The 20,942-nt window shown below is 34.5% G+C and overlaps 1 protein-coding gene across 4 annotated transcripts in view; it reads right to left on the reverse strand.

Moving 5' to 3' along the window:
* LOC124359862 (zinc finger Y-chromosomal protein 2-like) overlaps positions 1 to 20,942 on the reverse strand; it is a 57,252-nt gene that overhangs the window by 4,134 nt on the left and 32,176 nt on the right. For 2 of the 4 annotated variants that reach the window (XM_046812965.1, XM_046812964.1), the window contains exon 6: positions 18,937 to 18,985. In XM_046812965.1, the coding sequence (XP_046668921.1) occupies positions 18,937 to 18,985 (49 nt within the window). Of the gene's footprint in view, positions 1 to 3,354; positions 4,498 to 11,844; positions 12,308 to 18,936; positions 18,986 to 20,942 lie in introns of those variants that run through there. The other 2 variants (XM_046812967.1, XM_046812966.1) reach the window with 2 other exon arrangements.

Consider the following 20,942-nt stretch of genomic DNA (forward strand, 5'->3'; position numbering starts at 1 on the left):
AACTAAATAGAAAATGCTACCAATCAGGCTGATGTCAGTATGTACATAAAATGGTTTAACTAACATATTATGTCATCTGCATATCAATGTATAGTTTGCTCTGCTCACTTATTCATTCTGCCTCAAGAATGATAGACAATAGACAATATCCTTTATTTTCATATTCATCAAGAACAGAGACAGCGTCAAATACATTCTTAAAAAGTATAAGTTGAAACATTTATGTTAACTTTTATTAGTAGGTGTTATGGTCATAAATTCTTCTAGGCTGTATACAGTCTTTTCCACTAGCCACTTGAACATTTTCCTCTTCAAAACTTGTGGGCCAAGGTTCTTAAGTTCTCCTGGTAGCATGTTGTACAACCTGGCACCTGCATAGGTTAGCTTCTTGGCGAATAGAGCTGATCTGTGGGCTGGCAGATTGAAGTCATTGCCATGTCTTGTTTGGCGTTCATGGATATCACGGTTCCTCAAGCAGTTTTGTCTGATAGCCAGTAATATTACCTCCGTAATGTAAATAGACACCACTGTGAGTATGCCCAAGTTCTTAAAAGCATCTCTACAGCTATCTTGAGGATTTAAATCAGCCATGATTCGCACTGCACGCTTCTGCATAACTAGGACTCGCTGTAGCGAACATGTGTCTCAAAAAGCGCAAAGTAAGCGATTCTAGTAGCTTCTGGTGTGCTAAAATGTGTTTAACTCTCTTTAAAACAAAAAGAGCTGTGCTGAGTTTTGAACACATTATGTCTACATGTTGATTCCATGAGAGACGATTGTCAATTGTGACACCCAAATGCTTTGTAGAGAGCACTTGTTCTAGGTCCAGTGGCAAAGATACATAATCTTTATGTCTTCCCCATATGATGCATTTGGTTTTGGATGCATTGAAAATCAGATTGTTGTTCCGGCAGTAGTGCTTAGCTCTAGTCATTGATGCATCATATGCATGTCATATGCATGATGCTGATAATTTATACCTTTTATGCCATTTACAAAGATAGATACATAATGTGAGAATAATAAGATCTTTTCATACATTAAACATGAATTAGAGATACAAAATATCAGTAGCACTACTTTTCGAGATCTGCAAATCTGATCCCCTCCTCAAGTAGATTCAGTAGTCAGTAGTTGTTTTTTATGAGCACATGTACTGAGACCTACATGGTATACTATTTTGTTGTAATTACTGACCAATGCATGTTAGAATACTTTGGTGATTTGTTCATCTTAACCTAGATTGTAGTTAAGTGTTAGGTTAGTTATTTACCTGAAAAAGAGATCAGATAGCAGATCTTACAATATAGATTAGTTTTTGTTACTGAATATTCATATTACTGATTATTTTGATTTCACTGAACAATGCCAAATACATTAAAAAATCCTGTTGCCTTCACGAATCTTCCATTGCCAAAAACAAACTTTAAACAAGGAGTATACACATTACTCTAAATAAACTTATAACAGAAAATAAAGGTGGCTCTGAATACTAAGAAATAATGCACATTTGAGACTAAGTATGTATGAAACGGATGCATGGATGTAAGTTTAATCATATTTAAACAAGGAGTATACACATTACTCTAAATAAACTTATAACAGAAAATAAAGGTGGCTCTGAATACTAAGAAATAATGCACATTTGAGACTAAGTATGTATGAAACGGATGCATGGATGTAAGTTTAATCATATTTAAACAAGGAGTATACACATTACTCTAAATAAACTTATAACAGAAAATAAAGGTGGCTCTGAATACTAAGAAATAATGCACATTTGAGACTAAGTATGTATGAAACGGATGCATGGATGTAAGTTTAATCATATTTAAACAAGGAGTATACACATTACTCTAAATAAACTTATAACAGAAAATAAAGGTGGCTCTGAATACTAAGAAATAATGCACATTTGAGACTAAGTATGTATGAAACGGATGCATGGATGTAAGTTTAATCATATTTAAACAAGGAGTATACACATTACTCTAAACAAACTTATAACAGAAAATAAAGGTGGCTCTGAATACTAAGAAATAATGCACATTTGAGACTAAGTATGTATGAAATGGATGCATGGATGTAAGTTTAATCATATTTAAACAATGTTATTAATTATGTAATTTTACTGAATTACATTTCCAGGGAAACATATTAAAACCTGGTTGTAGTGAAAAGATTAAGTACTACACCATTAGACCAATATTAAACTTCTAACACTTTTGAGCATTTATTTTTGGAAATATAATTAAGAGAAAGGTCTCATTTTAAATACAGGATTTCCACAAAAGAACTCCAGGGTTTTGATGTTAAATATTTTAACCAAATAAGAAACGTAATGTGTTACAATAATTATTTTAAATGTAATATATCCAAGATTTTTGGTATAATTGAGTAAATTTCAATATGGGTCCCATTAGTGGCATGGCACACAACGAAATGATATTCTAGCTCTTCCTATGTCCTGGCCAGCACGTCTGAGTTGCCATGCTAGTGAGTTATATTTATTAACAGTAATAGATTAAGGTATTTAACCTCAAAACCCCGGAGTACTTTTGTGAAAATCTTGTATATGATAAATAAGCATCCAAATATTAATAGATTTTTGTAGATTGTATACTCTTTGAGTATTAAAACTATAAAGTTAAAAATCTGACTTTTTCAAAGTAACCAATACAAATATTGAAAAATCTAGTAAGCGTTTTGATGTGTTTTGAGTAAATTTTTAAAATGAGATATCTTCCATTATACTGCAATAAAAAACAAGATAGTAAAAGCTCTAAGGTCAAAGTTCTACAGCTGGTTCTTATCAGGCCGATTCTTTTCCTATACCTTATAGGGGAATGATCAATGTGATAGTCAGATGACATTGTTTCAGGTAAGAAATAGTATTATCAGAATTCAATACTCCATGACTTGTGTTATTTCTTGTCCCATCCACTATATCTAACTGTCACTTTAGTCTTTGGCATAATTGAGGAGCTGATTATACAAAAAGTATCTGGAAGCCTGTCGGATAACTTAAATTGTGAATAGTGATACATGCATAAATATAAACATACATAAATAAGACATATTGATTGGATTATGTTCTTGGCTTGTGAGTTTTTAAAGTTACGGTTTTGTCGAAAAGTGAAAAAAATAAACCAGAACCTTTTATAATTACTGTCATTTAAATTTCCTAGATACTGTATTAAAAATTAAAGTCATATGTATATCACAAAATAAAAACGAATTGCACAATAACATTATTGTATCTATTTTGGTTAGTTTGCAAATATGCTTCAATATTTTTAATCTCCATTAGCATGGTAGTCAAGGGTATTAATAAGGATATGCACAATAGCTAAATACTATTCAAACATGTTTTATTCGAACAACAAAGTTTTTCAATAGATTATCTGTATACCTTATAGGGGTATCTATTGCAAATTTCCAGGTGTCTCATTACAATTAATATCATAAGTATGAAGGTTTATATACCACATATAATGAATTATAGTGAATAAAATGAGAAATATCACTGGTTATAACATGTTGGAGACACAAATGACGATTCAAAGACCAACAGAGTAGTCTGTAAGTGTGCGTGTGAGAGCACTAGGGTTCTATGAATATGGGTTATACTGCAAGAGTCTTGGCCCTCAGGACAGAGTATATTAATTCATACTAATATATTGTCTTTCACTCTTTTCTTATAAAAATGTAATACATGTTTCCTCATAGTTTGTAAAAACCTATATTTATAGCCACCAGGACAATATATTAACTCATACTAATATATTCAACAGTCTTTCATTGTTTTTCTGTACAAATGTAATACATGTTTCCTCATAGTTTGTACAAACCTATGTTTATAGCCCTAAGGACAGAGTATATTAAATCTTACCAATATATTGTCTTTCATTGTTTTCCTATACAAATTTAATACAAGTTTCCTCATAGTTTGTACAAAGCTACATTTATAGCCATCAGAACAGAGTATCTTAATTCATACCAATATATTGTCTTTAATTCCTTTTCTATAAAAATGTAATACAGTTTCCTCATAGTTTGTACAAAGCTATATTTATAACTAAACAACATAAATATGTTATTTTTTCACTTAATATTTCACTTCAGAGTCTCAATGAGAAAAATTTGAGAATACCCTAACATCACTGTGTTTCTTTCTTATATGAGCTTCAGTTTCAGAGATACATAAGGAGCGGAACTTGCAGTATGGACAATCAATAGGTTCGAATCCAAAGTTGTGTCTCGACATCACATGTTGCTGCAGCAGTGATTTTGTTGTAGCATTATATGAACAGAGCTTACAGCTGAATATTAACATGGGTTTTGATTTTTTTGACTTGTGTTCATATATTTCGTGATGCAGTTTCCATTTTTGTGGATCTCTTGTAATAAATTCACATTCTGCACATTTTCTTCTTTTCCATTTTCCGAAATAATGACTTACAGGAGTTCTTTTGTTCCGATCCCAATAAAGCTGATCTGAAAAATTGAGTCACATAACAGAGTAACAAAAAATTCATAACAGTTTAAAATCATTATTGTATTACATAGCCATTAAGATAAACCATATCAATGATCACAATCTTATAAAAATACAAAACTATCAGGAAATATCTATTTAATGGACTTTATACTTAAATTATTACTAAGAATATGAATTAAAACAATTTTTGTACAGTTAAAACAGATTGACATTTTTAACCCATTTAGTGCCAAAGACGTATATAATATAGTTCTTGTCATGAGTAGTGGTAGACCGCCAAGGGCCTATACAGGCCCGACTGGTTTTTTGAAAAATGTTTATCGTGACTCCGGCCAACCTCGCCACTTGTATGGGGGCCGGGTGACGGTATATGACCAGACCCAGCCGATTATCTTTTCTGGGGTATGGACTCTAAATTTTTGCATGTTATATAATAAATTTTTAAAGATTTTTATTTAATAAATTGCCTTGTTTCCTAAACAATATTGCACTTTAAGAAAATTATTGATTTGTTATGTTTATATGGTAGAGTCAAAAAGTTGGATATATATGTATATATATATATATATACACTAATTAAATTTGCATAAATGGCAATAGCCGAATTTAATTTCAATAAACATTGAATCACAAAAAGTACTTGCTCCGCCGGGACTTGAACCTGGATCTCTCACTTGCCGGGTGAATGTGCTACTATGACATGACAGAGCTCTTATTTTTTATGATTGCCAAAACAATTGAATTGTATATATATTAAACAAAGTTTGTTACAAACTTATAAATCTATTTTCCCCCAAAATAATTTCTTCCTGCAATGTTACACTTTTCCCAAAATCCATGCAGCAGTTCCAAACACGTCTGGAAATCATTAGGTGAAAGTTCTTTAAAACGTTTTCCCTTCAACAATGTTTTCAGCCACGAGAACAGGAAGAATTCAGCGCCAGGTCAGGCAAGTAGGGTGGATGTTCTAGTTTGGTAACACTGTTCTTGGCTAGATAATTGGGTTGGGCGTCATGAAACAACGACCAATTGTTTCTCACACATGTTTCACAGCATTTCCTCCTGATGTCATCTCTTAGGCACCTAAGAATTTCCACATAAAGTTCTTTGGTCACTGTTTGTCTCTCTAGAATGAACCTGTAACGAATTAAACCTTTGTAGTCAAAAAATACTTCCAGCACAGCACTTCTCTTGGTTTTTTTGGAGTGAGATCTTTCTTTCCTAGGAAATATTTTCATTTTCTATTCAAAGAACTGATGTTTTGTTTGAGGCTCATAGGGAAACCACTATGTTTTAACACCAGCTACAATTTAGAAAAAATATCCAGATTTGCATTGGCCCTACCAGCTGTTAACATTCCATTTTCTTTGTGGTGTCATCAGTCAGTATTTTAGGAACTGCTCACAAATAAATTGATGCATGCTCAAATGAACATAAAGGATGCCGTGGACACTACTATGTGATACATTTACCTAAAGTGCAATTTTGTCAATCGTTAGTCTACTGTTTGCTCGTACAACTTGCTGTTCTCGCTCAGTGTTTTCATCACTGGTTACTGTTGAAGTTTGTCCGCTACAAGAGTCTCGCTCAGTGTTTTCATCACTGGTTGCTGTTGAAGTTTGTCCGCTACAAGAGTCTCGCTCAGTGTTTTCATCACTGGTTACTGTTGAAGTTTGTCAGCTACAAGAGTCTCGCTCACTGTTTTCATCACTGGTTACTGTTGAAGTTTGTCCGCTACAAGAGTCTCGCTCAGTGTTTTCATCACTGGTTACTGTTGAAGTTTGTCCGCTACAAGAGTCTCGCTCAGTGTTTTCATCACTGGTTACTGTTGAAGTTTGTCAGCTACAAGAGTCTCGCTCACTGTTTTCATCACTGGTTACTGTTGAAGTTTGTCCGCTACAAGAGAGAGTCTCGCTCAGTGTTTTCATCACTGGTTACTGTTGAAGTTTGTCCGCTACAAGAGTCTCGCTCACTGTTTTCATCACTGGTTGCTGTTGAAGTTTGTCCGCTACAAGAGTCTCGCTCAGTGTTTTCATCACTGGTTGCTGTTGAAGTTTGTCCGCTACAAGAGTCTCGTTCAGTGTTTTCATCACTGGTTACTGTTGAAGTTTGTCCACTACAAGAGTCTTGCTCAGTGTTTTCATCACTGGTTGCTGTTGAAGTTTGTCCACTACAAGAGTCTCGCTCAGTGTTTTCATCACTGGTTGCTGCTGAAGTTTGTCTGCTACAAGAGTCATCTTCAATGCTTACACGACCTTCATGAAAACGTTTGTACCATTTGTAAATTTAACTCTTCTTCATCACCTCGTCTCCATAAGCATGAATTAACAACTCAAGAGTCTTACAAAGTGACTTTTGGAGCAAAATATAGAATTCAAGGTTTGATCCCTGATCACTAATTATAATTTATTTCAATCGAGAAGGTTAACTTGCGGATACATGAAAACAGTTTTCACAAGTAATCAATGATAACTGAATGATACCAACACTACAAATACTCTATTCTCAGGAGTAACACCAACTGCTATAAAACAAATTTCTCACCAGTGAGCGTGCTGGGTGTATATTTAAATTGAGTTTGGGAACTTTATAGTGTATATAAAGTTATACGATTTCTACAGCAGTGAATATTTTGTTACCCAATGGTGACATTTCATCTTAAAAAAAAAAAAATAAAGTGAGAAACTGACTATTTGTATCTTACACCCAGTTCTCCATCCACCTGGGACAGGCAAAGACTATGATGTCCAATACGGTTATCGTACAGAGATAATGGGATGCCAGTTTCACTAAGGTGGTATAAGTGTACTCTGTGATGTGATATATTCTTCCAGATGGCATGACAGAAAATTACTGATGAACTTGCCTATACATCTTGTCTGGAAATATAGAAACATTGCTTTATGACTTGCCTTTGGTATAACTCCATAAAATAGGTGTCTTATGGAGGTACAGTCAAAATAATGAAAATTTGTATAATGTATAATAGTTCAAAAGTGTTAACTCTACGTTTTACAATAATTCATAATAGGCAAAAAAGCGTATGATACTAAAATAGTATCTACTATTTACTCACTTTGTTTTTTGTGTTGGATTTAATATTTAAAACTACCCAGTGTAAGCAAAGAGGCTGTGTCAGATATTTAACAACACAACTAAAACCAATGACATAAGGATTTTTCACTCTTAAAAATCCAGAGGTTGTGTCATGTGAGGATTCAGTAGAAGTCACATTGTCTACTGAGTGCAGAGGTCCACTACCACCACCAAACTATCGCACATTTTCTATAAGATAATATAAACTAAGTATAGCTATTCCCGGTTTAAATTTAAGAAACTAATATATCACACAACCCATAGGGCACTTTTATTTGTTGAAAAATTCAAGATAATTTACAAAATGTTATATTGTTAAATCTTTTATTGTATTTAGAATATAACATCAAATCGCAGATTGTCTAAATGGGTTGACTGCCTACACCTATTTAAAAACAATTTCAGAAGGGATTTTGAAATACAGCTGCCATCTTAAAAAAGGGTACAATTTAAAATGAGTGATTATATAAAACGAGACTAAAGAGTACTGGGTAATTCAATTTTATAGTGATTTATTGAAAACACACAACCATAAAATATAAGCAACATTTTGAGCTATGCTACAGTTGTATGATCATTACAATCTTTTCTTTTATAGAGCAGAACAAAGAGACTTCATGTATAACAACTTTTTCTTTTGCTGCCCTTTTTATATTTTATAAAAGCCACCTTAAAAAGTAAATATAAGAACAATTACAATGAAACTAAAAAAGCAAAATGAAAGATTCTTGGAGCAATTGGAAAATATGAAACTCAAAGTAACTAATAATAAATATACAGTTTCCAATATCAATTTATACTGGAAACTGTCTGCTTTTTATTAGTTACATTAAAAAAAACAGTTAATTTTAATACAAAATTATGTTGAATGAATTAGTTGTTGCAATATTGTTTGCTGTATAGGAAATTCTTTAAATTAATCAGCAGAGAGTTTCTAAAAATTGAATTCAAACAATTAACTATTCCTTCATAATAATTAATAAACCCACCAAGCTCCCCCCCCCCATCATTTTTTGTTTGGCCAACCAACTCAAAATAATTTAATTCTTAGTTTTGAGGATAAAATACTAAAGTTTGCCTTTTAATTCCAATTATTTATTGATTTTTAATTTCAATTTGTTATACATAATATATCCAAGGCTTTAAAAAAATAATGTATATTATACACTGTAAGTGAAGTACTTCGCTAATTAAAATTAACTCTAAACGTTTTAAGCGGAATAAATTGCAGCATCTCATAACAACGCATTACATTGTTGGTTTAAAAATAAATATTGCTTCTACAAACATGGGACTATGTTTTTGGTGTGATAAAATGTACAGCTTGTATTTCATGGCATCCGGTACCAGAACAGCTCAAGCTTTTTTTCTTTTGCCAGTCTGGGCACACTCTCAATAGCCCAACTGTCGCTACAAGCAGAAAAACTTGCTTGTGACAATCAGCTGCTGTACACATGCATTTCACAACACAATAATGGTGAAATATTATCTTCTTACAGTAGACTCCCTCTCGTTCGGCCACCTCGGGACCGGACCCCCGGCCGAACTAAAGAATGGCCGAACTATCCGAAGTTAGCAAAAATAAGACAGTTTTAACTTCTAAAACGTACTTTCGATCGTCATACAGTCTGTAAATATTTGTGAAACATGTGCAAATAGTATTTTAAGAGTTTTATGTAGCAAATGAACTAAACTAGGCCTAGGGTAAGTGCTAACTTATAACTTACCACTGGAAGTTGGAGTTGTAAACACGTACTGTATTCGAAACTCAAAGTTTCTATTTATCACACTCAAAATAACGAAAATAAAACCTCACAAAACTAAAGATTTACAAACACAAATTTACAGTATGTACATGGTTATAAAAGTAAAATTTTCTACTGTATAAAAGGGTTTAAAAGAAATCAGTAATTTTTCGTTGCACTTTTTCTTCAATAGCTTTCTTCCTTGCATATTCATGCCACTTCCTCAAAAAACATGACGTCGAGTGTTGTAGAAGTCGTCTGTTGCTCAATATAGGTTGTAGCCAGTTGCAGGGCTGCCACCCCCTCTGCGTGACTCATTTGACCCTCGTCGTCTACCTCACCGTCAACATCGTCTTCTTCTTCTACGTCTTGGGTATCTTGACGCTGTAAAACCGACTGAGCTATTTCTTCATCATTCAAAACTTCATTATCGAGCTCCTTTTCAGCGGTCAACCACTCCAAAACATCTTGTTCCACAATGTCTTCAGTGTGAGGCAGTCACATTAAGTCACTTAGGATTTCTACCCCTTCCTCTGTTTCATGTTCAAGGTCGGGTACACCAAGATTATTTCCGTCCTTTTCAAAGGCTTTTTCAAAGTCTGGCCAGACTTTTCTCCATGACTTTGTTATTGTCAAGGCTGTTACTTCATCATAGGCCTTAGCCACCATGAAAATGACGTCCTTCACGTTGATTGTTTTTAACACTTGGATTAGGTCTGTTTGTTCATCGTTTTCTAGCTTGAATAGAACTTCTGAAAGGAGCTTTCTCCGGTATTTCCTTTTAACACATTCAATGACACCCTGATCCATTGGCTGTTGGAGACTTGTCACATTGGGGGGCAGAAAATACAGTTTTATTCCAGTCTCACCCTCACATGTCAGTTCATCCGGGTGGGTAGGCGCATTGTCGAGAAGAAGAAGTGCGCTTACAGGAAGTTTCAAACTCAACAAATGACTTTTTACTTTAGGCACGAACTCACAAATAAACCACTCTTTGAATAAATGAGAATCCATCCAAGCCGATTTCTGTGACCGGTAGTACACTGGTAGCTTTGACATGTCCAAGTTTTTAAATGCCCTGGGTTTTGCTGACTTACCGATGACAAACAGAGGTAGTTTGTGGGTGCCTGAAGCATTGGAACAAAGAGCCACTGTGATTCTTTCCTTGCTTACTTTAAAGCCAGGAGCAGACTTTTCTTTCGCCGTAGCCAATGTTTTTCGAGGTAAAAGTTTGAAGTTTAACCCAGTTTCATCCACATTGTATACTTGTTCTGGGCTTAAGTTATTGTCGGCAATAACTTTTTCTAGTTTTTTTGTAAACTCACTTGTGGCTGCCGGGTCTGCTGATAGCTTTTCACCGTACACTCCAAGAAAATGAACGCCGTGCTTATGTTTCCAGCGTGAAAGCCAACCATCGCTTGCCACAAATGTTCCTTTCTCTTGAAGTTTATTGTGTAGGATAACAGCTTTTTCTTGTAAAATGGGGCCACTCATTGGCGTTCCTCTTCTACGTTCTTGCAAAAACCACAACCAAAGAGCATCATCAACTAACTCATTGTTAGGTTTCTTTAAAGTGCAACGAGATGCAAGAACTTTATCTGTTTCAATCTGGGTACAAAACGTCTCAATTGATTTTCTGTTTCGACGCCAATCGTTTACCGTGCTTTTACCTACTCCAAGTTCCCTACAAATATTTTGAAGCGATTCACCTTTGTCTAAACGCTCTAGTGCTTTCAACCGTTGTTCTATTGTCACAAAAGTACGCTTACGTTTAACACTCATCACGAAAATAAATCCAAAACAGCAGCACACACGCAACAATACACTACACACACAAACGTTCACTCAAGGAAAGAATACAACTCTACATGTACTATACATCTCAACTCGATTAAATACAGAAGACAACTGACCTATTTAAACAAAGGAATGAGCGAATGAGCTAGATAAACTTGTCACGACCTGTCGCTAGTCGCGGCGTCGGCGAACACAGCAGATACGCACGTGAGTCATACTCAGGTGGCCGGCCGAACCATCCGGCGGCCGAACCAAACGAAGCCGAACGAGAGGGAGTCTACTGTATATTATATTAGTATTTCACAATGGTTTAGGTATTATAACATTATTATTATAACCACTACAATAACTAATTTTGTGTAATTATAATTAATTTGTAAAAAATATTTGAAATTTATCAAACATTATGATAATCCTTTTAACCCCGGCCATTGTATCACGTGATGTGACAAAAATCCAAAGCCATTTTAGAGAAAATGTATTGAGTTTGGCAAACAACTCATAACTAGGCTAGTTTTAAGATATCAAGCTAATTTTTACTTTTTATTAAATCTAGTTCACAAAAATATGAAAAAAAATTATGGTTGCCTGTAAAGTCGGTTTTACGGGCGAAGATTTTACGTGACAACGTCTTTTTCTCGGTAGAATATTTATTGATATGAATATTATTAAATTGCACAATAGGAACAAGGAATTGAATGAAAATAAGAATTGCACAAATTTTAATTCGGTTGTACATCAGTCCGAGAAGATGCAGCTCTACGTTGTCGGAATGCACGTTGCCGTTGAGCGTTAGTTAGGGGAACGCTCCTTCTCTCCGCCACGACAGGAACGCTTGTTCTCTCCACCACAGAACAGGACGTTGAAGCAGGTGACTCTGACGTACCGCTGGTGAGGGCTATGTTAGCAGATTGACGTAGCTTGAACCTGCGTTGCCTCTCCGCGGCCGCTTTTGCAAAGGCTCTTGCTTGTTCAGGAGTTCTGGTCAATGCTTGACGTTGTCTGTACTCACGTTGTCGCTGAGCATTCGTTCTGGCGGTAGAGGTGGTGTGTGGAACAACGAATGGTACTGCAGACGTTGACGGCACGATATCCTCCGTCTCCATTGATGTACTGGACGTTGAAGGCATTTGCTCGTCCGTTTCCATTGTTTTGAGAGTGGTGATTCCTGTTGAACATTTGAAATTGAATGGATGAATTTTTAATGTTAAAAGAATCAATTTGAAAATCAAAACACTTATTCAGATCGAAGGTTCAAATTTTTGCTGAATAAATTTGAAATTAATTTAAATTTCTAATTGTAAATGATGAAGTTGAAAATTAAAACATTTACTTAAATTAGATGTTAAAATTCTTGCTCAACACAGTTTAAATCAAGTTTTCTTATATATGCCACTTTTTCTTAATATTTGTAATTTTAAAGAATCAATTTGAAAATCAAAACATTTATTCAGATCTAAGGTTCAAATTTTTGCTAAATAAATTTGAAATTAATTAAAATTTGTTATTGTAAATGGTAAAGTTGAATAAAACATTTACTAAAATTGGAATTTGAAATTCTTGCTAAACACAGTTAAATTCTAACTCCGCGCGTGGTGATTGGTCGGTTTAGTTCGTTTGTTTGGTCGCACTGTTATGACAGGTTAGAGGTTATAATTTGTTATTTTAATGTTTGACTAGCAATACGCGCTGTTTCTTCTCAATCGAATGAATTACGATTGATTGCAGAGTGATTTAAACTAATAATTTACTTAACACTATCAACATTTGTCAATAGTATGACATAACCTATAAACTCAGTTTCTCAACTTTTGTGTCAATCTAACAATTAATCAATCAATCATAGTTTACGATAATGAAATATCAGTGTACAATTATTTACCTTTATTGTTGTAGTTGTTGTAAATGACGAATCTAAGCACTCCACATTTTCACGAATAAACATAGTTATCTGCTTTATCCCGTGCGGCGGACCCACAGTTATCTGCTTTATCCCGTGCGGCGGACCCACAGTTATCTGCTTTATCCCGTGCGGCGGACCCACAGTTATCTGCTTTATCCCGTGCGGCGGACCCACAGTTATCTGCTTTATCCCGTGCGGCGGACCCACTGTAAGGGCATCGTAACGTTACCGGGCGTTACACATTTTCACGAATAAACATAGTTATCTGCTTTATCCCGTGCGGCGGACCCACTGTACGGGCATCGTAACGTTACCGGGCGTTACACATTTTCACGAATAAACATAGTTATCTGCTTTATCCCGTGCGGCGGACCCACAGTTATCTGCTTTATCCCGTGCGGCGGACCCACTGTACGGGCATCGTAACGTTACCGGGCGTTACACTTTTTCATGAGTCACTCCGAGCCGCAACCTAATTTAAGACGTTGTCACGTCAAAAACAAAATAATATCTTGAATACATACATATATATATACGTATATACGATTAAAAGTTCAGTTTTATTGGTGAAAACCATATAGCTAAAAATGTATTTTCCATATCCACGCCACTTGCAACCAAGTTAGTAATTGGTGTATTTTCAATTACGAGAGACTTCCAAGACAATCAATGAGCAGTCAGCTGAGATGAATTGCAATTTCTACATCACAGACTGACAAAATACAAAGTCAAAGCTTTACGAACTATTTCGATGCAATACATCTTTTTACACAAGTCTGTAGAAATTCAAATCATTTGGTAAAATAGGTAGCTAGTAAAATAATATAAAGTGCACGTCTGCACTATATGGATGTCGGTAGTTGACGCTATATATTTACAGGGATTAAAAGGGTACATTTTAGTGCATCTTTCTTTACTCTGTATTCGTATTTCGAACTTTTTAACTAGTGTAAAATTAATGTCAACTGTAATAATTGTAGCTGTGTGTGGTTGTAACTGCAAAGTAAAAAACTGAATTTGGGTTATTTCAATTACTGTGCATACATTATACATGCAGTCAATAAATATAAAAAAAGTTTTAAAATTTTACACAATATTTTCAAGCATTTAAGAAAATATGAGTAATTTCTGGATCTTATAGAAGAGCAGATATCACAGGACTTAAACCGTTAAAACAAATGGCAGTAGAACTTATAATTTGTGTAGGGAAGTGCCATAACAAGGAAGTTTTTTAAAGAAACGCTAGTTTTCATCTGTCATATATAAACATATTCGCTCTAAAATTTTTGTTCACAGTATAACATTTTATACCATGTGAAAAATTATATTACTTCAAAACATCATGAAGAATGCTGTGAACAATCCCATACGTAATTCCAAGTTAGAAATCAATTAAATGTGAGTTCAGTGCTAATACTATTGATATTAACAGTCCGTTAACTGTCTGTGTGTTCGTTTCTCAAACACCATCAACATTGTCATCAGCAATGGAAGTGGAGGTGCATTTACTTTCAAGGTCATGTTTGAATTGATGTTTATGATCTTCATAAGAATACTCATGCTACTCATACATTACTGTTTTTATAATTGAATCCTCTTCCACAAGAATTTGAGAAACGATCAAAGATGATCCTTATTTTACCTTTACCTGGTAACAATACAAGAGGACATAAATGTCCTTTTTCATCCTGAACCACATATGATGGTTTCAAAAGCAAAAACATAAAAACATGCTACCCTAAAGCAAAAATTCCAAATTTGACAAACACTACTTTTAGTCAGAAACAATTTGCAACTTTTAGTGGAAAGAGGTGGCAAAGGATTAGTGTTTTCACTACAGGAAAAGTAAGAGTAAGTCTCCTTCAGTGAATCGCTGGATGAACATAATTAATTATTCCAGAACTGTTTGACTTTACCTTGTATAAACGTTTGTATGGTATAAAATATTTTTTCAAAAACCACATCCTCAGGAACAGACAAAAAAAACAGAATTTTAGGGTATATTTTAATGAGGTACATGAGTATGCTGCCAGCCACACCTCTGAGGTGCTCTGTTTTAATATGGTACTAAAGTTTAAAACTGCGTTATAAATATAAATTTGTATCAAATCTATAAATGTTTCACTATATAGAAATTTAAATTGTAGTGTCTCAATCTTAATGAATTGTAAAAACATATATGATGACTTTTGAATCTTAATTGTTTTTAATCTACATTCAGTATAGATTTTTCTATAAAAAAACTGTGTCTTAAACTAACTATAGGCGTACTCTCTTAAGAGACATTTTTATGTATTTTGGAAGAAGAAACACACTGCTTGAGTTTAAAATTTGATTTAAGAAACATTTTATGTATAGATACATAAATAATGAGTATACAGGGTGCCCTATTCATTCCCGGGATGTATTAATATTACTTTAACTATTAAAGATGAGCTACCACACTTTACACATTGTTTTAACATGTGTTGTTTGTTTGGAAATAAAAAACTATTTTGACACGTATTCAGAGAACTACTACATCCCCTGGAGATGGTTCTCAATTAGTCATAGAGAACATTTTAATGGGTGCAAGGAGCAAAAGGTTGAGCTGTAAACCATATAAAATTTTAAAAGGTTATTATTTAAGACCATTCTTATAAGAAGATGATGTTTAAAATGTTGAGTAATTTACACCTGCACATACTATACTCTTTTGACCTCTGGCGCAAGTCCCTGATAACCCTCTAAATAGGGAACTGGCACTGCCATACATACGGCAGTAAGCAGCAGTTTTGGAAATCAGTTATTATTTGCATATTTCCAATATTTCGGTTTGAAACTGAGTATCAATCGATGGCAGAATAATCAAGCTATCAATTATTGAAGTATATTATTACTCAATAAATTAAACCTTATTCCTCTTTGTATCGTTAGAAGAAACGTCTTGTGCAAGCTGTAAACCGTTTTGACTGAGACCAACTGACCGGGCCGACTGTTTTGTTAGTTATGTCTGCTGTCATTGTAGTAAGGGAGCCCAAGCGGGGAATTTTTGTGTTACTAGAGCGCGTAAGAAAATTATATGGGGAGAAACGTCGTACTCTGTAATATACCCCTACCATATATAAACCTTTAATATAGGGGCCTGCGTTGAGGGCAGACCGTCAGACTAGTAAAAAAATCGATCCTCAGAAAAACTCGTGCGCGTCAGATGTAGACAAGGTAAGTTAAGAACGTGTAGAACAGTGAAAATTTCAATAATCTAACGATTTAAGCGTGGTATAAGGAAATAGGCAAGTCACAAAGGTGTAAAAAAATACGTCACCTTGAAATACTCGAGCGCGATTACACTTTTTTTTATTTTGAAGGAAATCATTGAAGGATTACGGAAAAAATATAATCTGACGATTTTCATAGGGTGGGGTAGCTAAAACCATGAATATAGTGTGGAGCGTACAGCTGCTGAGAACTATTTATTTCCCACTCCGTGTCTCTGTTTCCCTCTCACTCTTTCTCTATCTTTCACTCTCTCGCACCATCTGCCGCCATAATGACATCTCAGCTGATCACAATAACATGTTCTTGTTGATGTGCAATGTCTATATTTATTTGTTGTGTCTTAAAACAATTTTGTGAATTTAATGCAATAAGTTTTATATACATTACAATAATGAGTGATGTAAGTGTGAAATGTGTACTTATTTTAAATATGTTTGTATTAATTTTTATATCAATAAATAATTAAAAAAAATTTTTAATTGTCACATTAACAATATTCCTCCACATTATTGTCAGATTATCATTTACAATGATTAGGGTATCAAGTTGAACCGCCTGTATAAATATCTGACGCGCTCGAGTATTTCAAAGCTGCATTTTCTTTTACATTTTCAAAAATCTGCCATGACTTTTGACCACGTCCAAATCATCAGTCATTTGAATAGGACACTTTTTGAGTTTACTGAACATTCGTTCTGAATATCTGACACGCCCGAATAACTTTTTTTTCTACCCCTTTTATAGCCACCCTCCACTAATTACTCGTCAGACTATTATCGCTCGGTTATCATAAAGACATAGCACGTATACATTATGAATGTCTGACACGCCCAAGTATTTCCATGTAACTGTTTTTTTTTACATTTTTGAAAATTTGTATACGCCTGCACACTAAAATGAAAAACTTATCATGAACTTTTTTTTGTTTTAGGACTTGGTCTTCACAATCCCATAGGTCCCATTTAGTCACTGAAAATTTAGCATCCCAGGCTCCCCTACTATTAAGGGCCCCATACACCTGCGAGTCTGGCTCGCAAGCCTGGCTCGACTCGCCTAGAAGTGGACCAAATCCGTCAGTGTATGGACAATAAAGAGCCGAGCCGAGTCAAATTCAGGCGAGCCGAGCTGGATCCGCCACTGCTTGCCGTGCGGCTCGGCTCGAGTATCAGTTCGCCAGTGTATGGCGCATTACGGATCGGACTCGTGCCCCCACCACCGAAAAATCTGTTCATTCCGTTTTCACTACTGTAGGCCAAACGTTACGCACCATTCGTTCCGCCAAGGGTAAGGTGTTTTGTTTGTTTTGAGTTAACATGGCTGACTCCAAGTTATTTATGAGCCCTGATTTTTTAACAACATTTATTGAAGAGTATCGAAATTTGCCGATAGCATTTATTATGTAGACCGTCCGGTGGCCAGAAAATGGAGAGTAGCAGTGAGGCGTTCCTCTGGTGATATAGCGTTTCGCAGTATAGTGTCTTTTTTGTTATAAGCGGTTTAACCTTGTCCAATAACATGTTAAAACTTTCAGCTGACATCCTTAAATAGTTCTGATAGTCTTGGCGAATATCATTCCAAACAAAATTCAATAAATTCATGTGACTAATTCTCTTTCTATTTAGTAACCAATTCAATTCTTTGACCACATTACCCTTTTCTTCCGTTTCTTCTTAAATACACCTAGCTCATCTAACACTATGACCGCAGCTGCAACCTTCTTCGAAAAACTCATGTTTGCAACTGGGCGAGCAAGATACGTAGGTGTATGGTGAATAATCAGCGGGTCCGGCTCGCGAGCTAGACTCGCAGGTGTATGGGGCCCTTTAGGTTTTGGTGTCTCTGATTTATTTTTAGTTTATGTCTTATTGTGGTTATTAGTAATATGATCAATAAAGATATACTCAATTTTAGAGACAAATCGAGTGATTTGAGAAAACTATTAGATGAATTGGAACTGGCTTCCTTATCAGACAAGTTCCAGGTACAATGTTTTGTGACTAAAAAAGCTATAGTAAAATAATAAGTAAGTATTATTATGCCTTGAATTTTCCTGCAAACAATGATATATAATGTCATATATAGGTTGCATTTCAGTGTTGTAAAAGAAATTGTACAACAAAACTGAAAATACAATATTAAAAAATGTTGTGAAAAAGTTCAAAAACTGCTAAAAAATGTTTACTTTTCTTAAGTAAAGTCACTAAAACTATACATATTTTGGGTAAATATAAAATTCGGCTTCTATGTTTTATTTTAGAACTTTTATAAATCTTTCACACATATATGCACAAGATTTTGCAAAGTTATAAAACATTAAAAAACCCATATCAAGCACATTCAAACACTGAAACCTTCTTTGAAACTAAGAAAACTATAATGAAAATAATGTATTACTATTATTTGGAATATTCTGACAACAATGATAAGTCATATATAATAAAGGGAGCCAGTACAGGAGCAGGCACCACCAGCTCGAGGTTAAGGATCACTGTGTCACTGACTGCACAGTTAAGTAGTTACTTACATCAATAGTATTGTATATATTACACAAGATAGTTTGATATTTAAAAATTTAAGTTTGTAAGTAACTTTACAAAATGTGGAGTAAACAGTAAATAGCCGAGAAGAAAACTTACCACTGCCAGCCTCACGAAATGAAATATTTCTATTTCCACTAGACGAGGCCTAAAGAACAAAAAACAGTATTAATGTATATAACCATATAATAGTTATTCCATACAATTTTTGGATTGTGTTTTTACATAAGTTTTGTTAGAAAACTAATATTCTGCAGCTAAGACGGTATTGTTATTGAATGAAAGGACAAATGAGTCTGGCCTCTTTTGAAATACGGAAGATTATAAAGTTCTCACAGAGTGGCTTAAATTTTTAGTGGTAAGCCAGATTCTCTTGCTACCAGCTGATCTGGAAGGCTTAGATTTAATCTAAATCATCATCGGTCACTATTGTCTTCAAGGGTAGACATGGAAATGGCCTAACATCAATTATTTGACCATAATGTACCTTCATTATGGATCGATTTTGTGGGCATCTTTGAGGCTGTGATTAAAGTTTAAAACATGTTTTATTCATAAAAAACCTTATACAAAGTACAAGGGCTATCCAGAAAGTAAATTATGCTTTGATATAAACAAAAACCAAAGTACAAAAAAATTGAATTATATAAATTTGTAAGTGACACTAAAATACTATTTTCAACATAGTCACCATACAGTTAGGTACTTATTTAGGAGAAATGGTTTTGAAATTCCAGGATTATAAAATGCCGCCTGAGACTTCAACGAGGTAGTCACACCCTCCTGCAGTTCCACATCGCATTAAAGCACTGCGTCACAAGCCAGGTCTTCATTGCTGGAAACAGAAGGTAGTTGCTGGGTGCAAGGTCTAGACTGTAGGGTGGATGTGGAAATACTTTCCACTTAAAGCATCAGGACTTCTCAAGTCTGATTTATCGTACGTGATCAGGTGTTGTTGTGCAAAAACAAAATTTTCGAACTTAACTTTCTTCTGAACTTGTTTCTTATTGCTCTTCTTAACTTCTGCAAGATACCTTCACAATACCTCGCAGAATTTATGGTTGTGCCATGTTCTAAGAAATGAGTGGGAAGAACTCCTTTCCTGTTCCAAAAAACAGTTGCCATAATCTTCTGGATCAATAATGTTTGCATGCATTTCCTTATTTTTTTTGGAGGAGTGTGTGTGCCCCCCATCGATCTATAATAGAACTGGATGAGGCGCTGCGTGTACTGTAAAATGGTCCGGCTGCTCCACCACTCCCCCTATCCCCTGTAGGCAACAGAGCCCGATGTAGGTATAGCGTCTTATGGCATTTGTCACGCACTCCGTCTGTTTTATAGGTTTTTCATGTTTGTAACTCTTTTTTTTCTTTGAGTAGCTTTAGTACAAAAACCACTAAGTTTATTATTTTGCTTCGTCTGTAGGCCAAAATAATACAAATGCAAGGATTAATAGGAGAACAGTTCTGACCTAATTGGATTTCAGGGTAATTTTAATACTATTAAACGGGAACTATAACATCGCATGTATCTGTCTTATTAGAAACGTATAATTAAGGTAAAATATTGTAACACAGTGATTTAAAAATTATTTATTAGCAAGTAATATTACAAACGTAAATAAAAACTATGTACTTAATGCCTATTAATTATTTATACATTTCTAACCAAAAATAATTTGTTTAGTTTTTGGTGAATGCTAAGACTGGCGAATACAGCTTCTGATGTTTTTTTCTTTAGCTAATTTAACTATCTTCACTATAATCATAGTAACAAGAATGGCTTTAAATACATTTTCAGCTAGTGTTCTACAAGCCAATGTAGTTAAACGTTTAGTATCTAGTTTATTTATTTTTCGTTCATTATATATCAGAATGGTGTAAAAAAATATTACAAATTTTCATAATATTGGAAGAGACTGTAATTAATTTTCCCTTAGACACACAGTCAGAGAAATGAGTGTAAGAGCTTAAATCTAACACACTTTTACCATAAGTAAGTTACAACATTCTTCACATATAATTGTAGAACAATTGTTTTGCGACAAATCCACTAATGTAACACAAGATATTATTTTTTTGATATGATCAACTAATATTTTTGAC

Source organism: Homalodisca vitripennis, chromosome 4, assembly GCF_021130785.1.
Source record: "Homalodisca vitripennis isolate AUS2020 chromosome 4, UT_GWSS_2.1, whole genome shotgun sequence".
In the NCBI taxonomy this organism is placed as follows: domain Eukaryota; kingdom Metazoa; phylum Arthropoda; class Insecta; order Hemiptera; family Cicadellidae; genus Homalodisca; species Homalodisca vitripennis.